The sequence below is a fragment of the Leptonychotes weddellii genome, chromosome 14 (assembly GCF_054177405.1).
Source record: "Leptonychotes weddellii isolate Sample4059 chromosome 14, ASM5417740v2, whole genome shotgun sequence".
Lineage (NCBI taxonomy): Eukaryota > Metazoa > Chordata > Mammalia > Carnivora > Phocidae > Leptonychotes > Leptonychotes weddellii.
In genome coordinates, this window is record NC_138382.1 from 24,458,250 (window position 1) to 24,468,559 (window position 10,310).

At 46.0% G+C, this 10,310-nt stretch overlaps 1 protein-coding gene across 12 annotated transcripts in view; it reads right to left on the reverse strand.

Moving 5' to 3' along the window:
• Window positions 1–319: 319 nt before the first annotated feature.
• Window positions 320–10,310, reverse strand: part of FANCC (FA complementation group C) — a 275,913-nt gene continuing 265,922 nt past the window's right edge. For 11 of the 12 annotated variants that reach the window (XM_081802919.1, XM_081802917.1, XM_081802922.1 and 8 more), the window contains one exon: window positions 320–4,016. In XM_081802919.1, coding sequence (XP_081659045.1) covers window positions 3,864–4,016 — 153 coding nt within the window. In that variant the 3' untranslated portion in view covers window positions 320–3,863. The remainder of the gene's footprint in view (window positions 4,017–10,310) is intronic. The other variant, XR_014139961.1, reaches the window with a different exon arrangement.

Below are 10,310 nucleotides of genomic sequence, written 5' to 3' on the forward strand. Positions count from 1 at the left end.
ACCGGATTTTAGAAGGCTTTAACACATACATCTTTATCTTGCCTTAATGTTGGTTCTTCAGGAGTAAACTGGCTTGGTGACGGGTAGTACCGGACCAGTGTCTGAGAGTCTGTGGGGTCCCCGTGAACAGCAGGGTCACGCGGAGGGAGGAGCCCATGCCCACCCACGAGGAACGGGGCCGAGCGGGGAAGGGCTAACGGCGCACGTGTAACAGAGCAGGACTGCTCACAAGGGGCTCCTTCAGACACGCGGCTTCCGTAACTGAGGAGTGAAGGCAAGCTGCTTCTGAGAAAGGTTGTCATAGTTAATGAATACAAAATTAGGTGTAATGTACGTTTTTATTTATAATAAAAAAAATAAATTACAAATTTAAAAACGCTAACAGATTCCACACATCACAAAGTGCAGGTGACAGGCTTTGCATTAACAGGTGGTCAATGAATGCATAAATGCCTTTTCTCCCCGGTTTTTGTCAGCTCTGATCACCTCTTGTCGGGACAGTGAATTTACATATTCCCACAGCTTCTCCAGCACGCTTTATCGAAAACTTCATTATTAGGACTTAACGTTTCTCTCCACTTCACAGCTTGCTATTGGTAACAGATCATTTTAGAGCTGTTATCAGATCTCTGAAAACCTCTATCAGGTTCATCCCAGACCCAAGCTCGGCGTTTTGGAAGGACTCCCCCCACTCCCCTAGGGGTTCCTCCTCAGGGGGCACAGGCCACACTGCTGCTGGGCCCTGGCCCCTGCAGGGGGCGCTAGCGTTCTTGGAAGCTCGCCCTCCGCAGTAACTTCACTAGACCCTGAAGTAATGCTGAACCAACTCCGAGTCCTCTCAGCCGGATTCCAGTGCACAAGGCCACCCTGCACTGCCCAGTGGGAAGGGGGACAGTAGGAGTGCACAGAAACACCTTTGCCAGTGGCAGTTAAATTCTCTTTACGAATTTTACAAAAACAGATGATCATGGGAGCACGGTGCTGGGGCCTCTCCCAGGGCCTCTGAGGGGCCAGGCAGTGGAAGGCCCTGAAGCTCAAGGCTCCTTAGTGTCCTGATAAATCTGCCCATGGTCTTAGCAACCCCATTCCGCCGTGGCTGGGTCTGCCAATGACCTAAGGGCAGGTCCAGTGTGGGCTGGTGGGAGAGACAGGAGAACCTGACGTCCTTTTCCTTCTTGGAGGCTGTCAAGAAAGTCTCAACTTGGCAGCTTTCTTGAACTTGGAGAGAAAACCCAGAACCCCACTGAAGCCAACCCCGTTGTTAGCCATCTTTCCGGGTTTTCTGTGTCTGCGACCATCAGGTGTCCTCCTTGTTGAAGCCACTTGTCATTGGCTATTCTGCTGGTGGAAGCTGGAGGCATCTGCCCGGCATAGACACTATGGTGGAAAGAAACCCAGTCCAGTAAACCCCACACACAGCCTCTGGGTCTCAGCCTCACTGAGACCTCAGCGCTCCAAGCTCTCCAACAGGGGCACAAGGCTCGGCAGCCTGTGGGGCCTACACGTGCATCCTCACCAGAGCCCATTCCTAGCTCAAACCCTACTTCTTTGAACTTCAAAAAACCGAAAGAACCCACAGGTTCAGACTTTCCCCCACTCCAAGGCAACGGGATGAGGAAGTGGAATTTACTAGATACTTCTCAGCCTGCTCCTGAGTTCCTCTGCCAGGACTGGGTCTCTTCTGGGGTGGCTGGGGGTGGGCTTGCTCAGGAGCAGGAGTACAAGATACTTCTCTTCCTGGGCTGTCAAGCAGACAGCGTCGCTTCCTCTCTTCCACAGTGCACCCCCCCTCCATCTGCACTTAGGGAGACTCCCTCCTCCTCAGAGAAGTGAACGGGATGATGCAGTAACCCTTCTAAAGTGGTCGGCATGTGCACCACTGAAGGCCAGGGCCTGCCGGTGAGCCTTCCCGGCTGCCCCTCCAGTTTGGGGAACAGTCCTGCTTCCCTTTGTTTCCCCCTGTGGAGCACTTCTCCCCTTGTCAGTGACTTTCTCAAAGACGGAAAGGCAAGGGGAGAAAGTAAAATCAGTAAACAAACCAGGGCCTGCTCCAGACACAAAAACTGCCTGGCTGCCAGGAGTTCACCGGGGTGAAGACTAAAGCTCTGCCAATCAGATAGTCTGGTCAGGTGCTGACTCAAATGCCCAAGGTTTGGGAGAATTTTGAGGCTTTGTATAGGAATTGGAGATACTACAAACAGGCTGAGGTAAGGTCCAGGACAGGAAGGAACCTTTCAGAAATGCAACTTCAACAGTCTGAGGTGGGTAACAGTCTTGCTGAGAATGAATTTCCAGTGGAAGCACACCGACAACAGGAGTCTGATTCCTGATGGGCCCTCACGTTAGGGATTATTAGGGCTACCAGACGACAGATCCCCTTCTTCATGCCCACAGAGCTGTTCACAGCTTCCATGGCAAACAACACAGAAGAGATGTCCTCGACTCCAAATGAAGCCTACTACTACACGTTTTGATGAAGCCTTTTTATATGAAAGTAATAATGGTGGTAGTTGTGTGGACAGTATTTTATCAGAACATTGCTCAAACTGCAACATTTCTCAAAAGGCAGGCTCAGATCAAACAATTCTTGAATTTTCCAGATCTTTAGGTGGATCCATATACCAAAACAGTAATGCTCCTAAAACCACAACCTTTAATCCAACAAAATGTTACTCATACCTCAAACAGGAGCCCAAACTGAGGGCGATTCAGAGATCACTAACACAGAAATCAAAGTGGACATAAAGTCCTGACTGACTCAACCACCAGAATGCACAGAGAAAAGCACATAGTCAATGCATATTAAGAATAAACCTGGAAGGGGAAAATTTTTTTAATTGATGTGAAATAAATATTGGGGTTAACCGATTCTTTTATTAGAGATTTCTAATTCCCAGGGCACCTGGGTGGCTCAGTTGGTTAAGCATCTGACTTAGGTCATGATCTCAGGGTCCTGGGATCAGGCCCCTCATCAGGCTCCCTGCTCAGCAGGGAGTCTGCTTCTCTCTCTCCCTCTGCCCCTGCCCCCCACTTGTGCTCTCTTTCTCAAATAAATAAAATCTTAAAAAAAAAAAATTTTGAATTCCCACTTCGGTTAACTGGACAACTAATCCGTAATCTCTTTTAATGTTTCCAGAACATGTCCTATACTCTCCCCTTTCAGCCATCCTTGAGGTCACACAAGCCCCTCTGGTGGCAATGTTTAGCAAACAAAGCAAATACAGTTCCTACTGGAACTGGTTTTATCCCTCTGGCAGGCAGAGCTGTCCTCCACCGCTGAGCAGTGGTCCCGGGCACTACCACTTTGCTGTCGGTCTCGAGCAGGCTCTGTTTCCCTTCTGAGGTGCCTGAGAGACACCTCGATGAAGAATTTCTTAGGGAAGCAAGACAGTGTGGCTTTATCTCAAATCCCTGCGGGTCAAAAGAAACACCAATAATAATAACATGACTTCTGAAAAGAGAGACCTGTGGAAAAGGACTAAGTTACATTCTAAATCGATCAGTGGTTCATGACCCATCTCGTGGTCCAAAGACTTTGAACCACTCAAATAATAGTTGTGTATCTTGGTTTGATACGAGGGAAAACGGAAACAAAAATCTGTTCTCCTATCTAAGCTTTTTCTTTAGTGATTCTCTGGCAGCTGGGCTGAGCAGGTAGGGAATGCTCAAGGCACAATCCAGTCATGAACAATAAACTGGATGGAGTTTGGGTTAAGAACCTGTCTTCTCACTTCATAAAATATGTGCTAGCAGATCTTGCCAAGATGTCTGGCTCATTCTCACTACTCATTCCACGAAGAAATGGTCTCATCATCGCATCACGAGGCCGCGGGGAGCCTGGTCCCTGCACGGCAGCTCTGTGGTCAACGGGCTGTGCCAGCCGAGCGCAGCTCCGCGAGGAGCTCTCTGGCCAGTTTTCTCGACCTCGGGGCTTCCATGCAGAGATGATCCCATCTGTACAAGGTCTGGTCAAGCAAGCCAGTCATCTCGTAGGTTAACTCATCAGTTGGAGCCATCTGCAATGAGGACAGAGGAGAAAGAAAACTAAAACACTCACCAGACAGATTCATCTCTTGGTCCAGTGAACCAACCGTACCCATCCTTCCCCAAAAAGCAGCTGCATTCTTATTAGCTTCGGAAGGGCTCTTGTTTTGTTTGCAAGGTGACTGACAAAGCAAGTCTGTTCTCAGAGGCTGGCCATCCAGTCAGCAGAGTCATTTCCTAATGATCACCCTCTTCGGACAGAATGGCCCGGAACGCACAAAGGCTACAAATAAACACCACGTTTCCTGGAATGCCAGTCACAAGCCAGGCGACTATCTGCCATGGGGAGCGAAGGTAAGTGAACGTGCTGTGGCCTGTCTGCAAAAAGCTCACACTAATATGAGAGCTGGAAACTGCTGGAAGGAAAACACCACCTGTTCTCACACAAACAGCTTTATAAATGGCATTCTTGGGCTAGCAACCTGGGCCCACTTGTTTTTTAATAGACATCTAAGGTTTTAACACCCGATTCTCAAAGGAAGCAGGAAAGGCAGGAACTGTTAGCTCTGCTAAATACAGCCTCAAGGCGTTCTCAGTTGTTGGTGCCCAAGTATTTTCCTAAGAATTTCAGCTCAGCAAAAAGGCCAGGGTGAGAATCTCACAACTGAATTGTGTGAAGAATTTACTGTGACTTTTTTAGACATGAGCACATTAAGCAGCCCTGATGTTGAGAATAATCTATATACTCACTTTGTGTGGGATAGTTTCTATAGACCCCTCAGTCAAATCTTTAATCAGCCATAGCAGCCACAGGTCAGCTTCCCATCCATCTCCACACTGGGCCTTCTGGTGGGAGGCCGCCTGCCCTGGTGCCCTCGGACAATCCCACTGCCCCGGAAACGCTTCACTCCAGGGCCACCACCTCTGACCGGCAGCTGACACAGATGCTCTGGCAGCACAGGATGTGCGGGGCGCACGGCGACAGCATGAGGTCTCTTCAACTCTGGCTCAGAGGGGCTCTGCCAGGCTGTCGGGGGCAGGCCACCAGACTAGGTGGGGTTCACTGTGCTCTCGGTATCCATATTACCACTGTGTGGTTTTTACTCAGAATCACAGATGCTGTGGATGACCTCTGTCAGATACAGTTCTGTCTTTGTGGATGGATGAAACTGCGTGAGCCTCCCTGGGACACCTTCAAAGAGTTAATCTACTTCCTAGACCCCAAGTGCAGGGAGACCCCAAGTGCAGGGAGAGGGGCTCCCCTGGGCTGTTAGTCTTAACAGCTGGCTGTGGAGGCCACCTGTCCTGACCCTGTGTCATCTTCACAAGCCAGCTCAACCTCCACACTGTTCCACTCACGGTCTCTGGTCACATGCCCGCCTCCCTGCAGCCCAGGTAGGCAATCTGCATTGTTGGCCGAGATGCATCTGTATAGAGATGAAATTCATTTGAGTTCAACAACTATAGAACTGAACTCTCTATTTCAGATGCTAGCTAACTTACCTGGAACTGCTGTGGACCAGCAACAAAGATGACAGGAGAGAGAAACATGAACTCAGGACAGGACAGGGGGCAGGACAGAGTGAGCCTCAAGGGCAGGAGGAATCCAATCCCAACACCACCCGAGCTGCTTCTGACTCATCCTGGTCAAAGAGGCACATAGGGAGGGAGCAGGGCAAGAAACCTAGTAGCCAGAGGAGCAGAACACCAGGCGTGAAGGGGCAGGGATTCCGAAGGAGTTCAGTGGAAATTCTCAGAAGCCCAAGGCGGGCAGAAGCTGATTACGGGGGCCTGTGCAGGAGCCCAGGGGAGCAATTTGTAGGGAGTATCCTACAGCAGAAGCTGGAGTGTGGGACAATGTGGGAGGTCACAGCCTTTAGACAGGGCACAGACATGCAGCCCCTGTGGTCTGCAGCCTCGAGTGTGCACAGCTCCCCAAAGCTGATGCTGGGATAAGAAGGGTAAGACTAGGACACTGGCTCAGGAGCTGCTCTGCTCGGGCCTTAGTTCATATCAAAGCTGGGTCAGGGATGGAGTCCTGGAAGAGAAGAGAAAGGCTTCTTCCTGCTGGAAGAGAAAGGCCATCCCACCAAAGCCAACACTTCTACCATTTGGCCACCACCTGCTCCCAGGCCAAGGAGACCTGACCCAGGACTCCTTCCACAGTGCTCTGAGTGAGAGGAAGTGATGAGATAGGGGGGCTGAGGAGAAACCCATGAGAGGCTGGCACTGTGCAGAGGACTTCTTCCATCTGTCCTGTCTGTAGCTGCATCAGCCAGGATGCCCTCAACCTGTCATGAGGCCACTGCAGGAAGCCTTCCAGTTAGGAAGTCTGGTATGTTACTAAAAATAGTTTCAAAACACCCACAAGGACAGTGCCAAGGAGGCTCTCTAGACCATGATGGATGGGCTCCAAGGTGCCCAGACAACTACACCTGCTAAAAAGCCAATGTGTAAAGAGAATCATTGTGTTTTCCCTTCAATGAATTTTTTTGCAGCTGAGCAGACTTACGATATTTTATGAAGATGTACTGGCGTTTTCCACCTTCCCTTAGCCTCAGGTGCAGGCCAGAAGCATTAATGTATGGCTAGGACTGGACTGTTTTGTGGGAATGGGCTGCCCAGGAGAGGCAGCAAACTTGAATTCGTGACATACTCTAGGCTCCTTATTCACAGCACCTCTATGGGAGAGACGTAAGGATGTTCCATTCTGAATGTGGACTGTTTCCCCAGAATGGTGGATATGTGATTGGAATAACCGGAGGAGCATTCTCTGGGCCACTTTCTTCCTCTCTTAGCCCACGGGCAGGGCCAGGCTGGTCATCATCTCTGTGGCCTGTGAAACAAGGCAAACTCTGCAAGGGCCTGCTTCTCCATTCCCAAGGTAACAGCATAGGAGATGAGCGGAACAGGAACTCGCTGGGGAGAAGTAAGGCAAAGGCTCCGGGAGGAAGAGCCTGAGTCCCAGCTGCCAGGCTTGAGAAGGCTCCCTCAGGGCAGAAGCTCCATCCACAGGAGGGCATGGTCAGAGATTAGGTGAAAAAAATACCACCAACACTTTCATGACTCAAGAGTGCCTGCTGTTGACTTAGCATGTTGAGAAATAATTGGAATATCCTATTAGTTTCAGGCTTACATCATAGTGATTTGATATTTTTATATGTTATGAAATGATCCCTGTCATGTCTAGTTATCATGTCATCACACAAAGTTATTATAATAATATTGACTATATTCCCTATGCTATACATTACATCCTCAAGGACTTATTTTTGTTCATTTGTTTTGTTTTTTAGATTCCGTATGTAAGTGAAGTCATATGATATTTGTTTTTCTCTGCATGACTTATTTCACTTAGTATATACCCTCTAAGTCCATCCATGTTGTTGCTAATGGTAAGATCTCATTCTTTTCTATGGCTGTGTTATATTCCATTGTGTATAATACCACCTCTTCTTTATCCATTCATCTATTGATGGACACTTAGATTGTTTCCATATCTTGGCTATTGTAAATAATGCTGCAATAAACACAGGGGAGCAAATATCTTTTCAAATTAGTGTTTTCGTTTTCTTTAGGTAAATACCCAGTTGAAATTTTTGAGGAACCTTCATATATTTTCCACAGCAGCTGCACCAATTTACATTCCCACCAACAATGCATGAGAGATCCTTTTTCTCCACATCCTTGCCAACACTTGTTTTTCTTGTCTTTGTTTCTAGCCATTCAGACAGGTGTAAGGTGATATCTCATTGTGATTTGGATTTGCATTTCCCTGATGATCAGTAATATTGAACATCTTTTCTTCATGTCTGTTGGCCATCTGTGCACCTTCTTTGGAAAAATGTCTGTTCAGGTCCTCTACCTATTTTATTTTTTTTAAGATTTTACTTATTTGACAGAGAGAGACGGTGAGAGAGGGAACACAAGCAGGGGGAGTGGGGGAGGGAGAAGCAGACCCCCCGCTGAGCAGGGAGCCTGATGCGGGGCTCAATCCCAGGACGCTGGTCATGACCTGAGCTGAAGGCAGACGCTTAACGACTGAGCCACCCAGGCGTCCCTGGGTCCTCTATCTATTTTAAATGGATTATTTGTACTTTTGGTGTAGAGTTGTATAAGTTCTTTATATATTTTGGGTATTAGCCTTTTGTCAGATCATTTGCAAATATCTTCTATTTAGTACATTGTCTTTTCATTTTGTTGATGGTTTCCTTTGCTATGAAAGCTTTTTATTTTGGTGTAATCCCAATAGTTTATTTTTGCTTTTGTTTCCCTTGTCTGAGGAGACCTATCTAGGAAAATGTTGCTAAGGCCGATGTCAAAGGGATTATTTCCTATGTTTTCTTCTAGGAGTTTTATGGTTTCAGGTCTCACATTTAGGTCTTTAATCCACTTTTGAGTTTATTTTTGTGTATGGTGTAAGACAGTGGTACAGTTTCATTCTTTTGCATGTGGCTGTCCAATTTTCCCAGCACCATTTATTGAAGAGACTGTCTTTTCCCCATTGTAGATTCTTGCCTCTTTTGTCATAAATTGACCATATGCATGGGTTTATTTCTGGGTTCTCTATTCTGTTCCACTGATCTGTGTGTCTATTTTTGTGCCAGTACCATAGTGTTTTCATTATTATAGCTTTGTAGTATATCTTGAAATATGGGACCCAAATACCTCCAGCTTTGCTCTTTCTCAAGATTGCTTTGGCTATTCAGAGTCTTTTGTGGTTCCATACAAATTTTCAGTTTATTTGTTGTAGTTCTATGAAAAATACTATTGGTATTTTGACAGGGATAGCATTGAATCTAGAGATTGCTTTGGATAATATGGATATTCGCCCAGTCCATGAGCATGGTATATCTCTCCATTTGTGTCATCTTCAATTTCTTTCATCAATGTTTTATAGTTTTCAGAGTATAGTCTTTCACCTCCTTGGTTAGTTTATTCCTAGGTATTTAATCTTTTTGGTGCTACTGTAAATGGAATTGTCTTCCTAATTTCTTTCTGCTACTCTCTTGTTAGTGTACAGAAAGCAACAGATTTCTGCATATTAATTTTATATCCTGCAACTTTACTGAATTCATTTATTCTAATAGTTTTTCTGGTGGAGTCTACAGTTTTCTTTCTTTTTTTTTTTTTTTAAAGATTTTATTTATTTATTTGAGAGAAAGAGAGCACATGAGAGGGGGGAGGGTCAGAGGGAGAAGCAGACTCCCTGCTGAGCAGGGAGCCCGATGCGGGACTCGATCCGGGGACTCCAGGATCATGACCTGAGCCGAAGGCAGTCGCTTAACCAACTGAGCCACGCAGGTGCCCCGAGTCTACAGTTTTCTATTTGTAGCATGTCATGTGCAAATACTGAGAGTTTACTTCCTCCTTATCAATATGAATGCCTTTTATTTTTTTTTCTTGTCTGATTGCTATGGACAGTACTATGTTGAATAAAACTGGCAAGAGTGGATGTCCTTGTTTTGTTCCCAATTTTAGAGGAAAAGCTCTGTTTTCTCCACTGAGTATGATGTTAGCTGTGGGTTTGTCATATACGGTCTTTATTGAGATACCTTCCATTTAAACTTACTCTGTTGAGAGTTTTTATCATAAAGGGGTGTTTAATTTTGTCAGATGCTTTTTCTACAAATATTAAAATGTCATATGATTATTATCCTTTGTTTTCTTAATGTGGTATGTCACAATGATTGATTTGCAAATACTGAACTATCACCCCCAGAATAAATCCCACTTGGTCATGGTGAATCATACTTTTAATGTATTGTTGAATTTGGCTTGCTAATATTTTGCTAAAGATTTTGCATCTATGTTCATCAGGAATAGTAGCCTGTAATTTTTTTTGTGTGGTGCTTTTGGTTTTGGTATGAGGGTAATATGCTGGCATCACAGAATATATTTAGAAGTTTTCCCAGTTAACAAAACAAAGAGGCAACCCACAGAATGGGAGAAGATATTTGCAAATGACACTACAGATAAAGGGCTGGTATCCAAGATCTATGAAGAAGAACTTCTCAAACTCAACACCCAAAAAACAAATAATCAAGTCAAAAAGTGGGCAGAAGATATGAAAAGACACTTCTCTGAAGAAGACATACAAATGGCTAACAGACACATGAAAAATGTTCATCATCATTAGCCATCACGGAAATCCAAATCAAAACCACACTGAGATACCACCTTACACCAGTTAGAATGGCAAAAATGGACAGAGAAAGAAACAACAAATGTTGGAGAGGTTGTGGAGAAAGGGGAACCCTCTTACACTGTTGGTGGGAATGCTAATTGGTACAGCCACTTTGGAAAACAGTGTGGAGGTTCCTCAA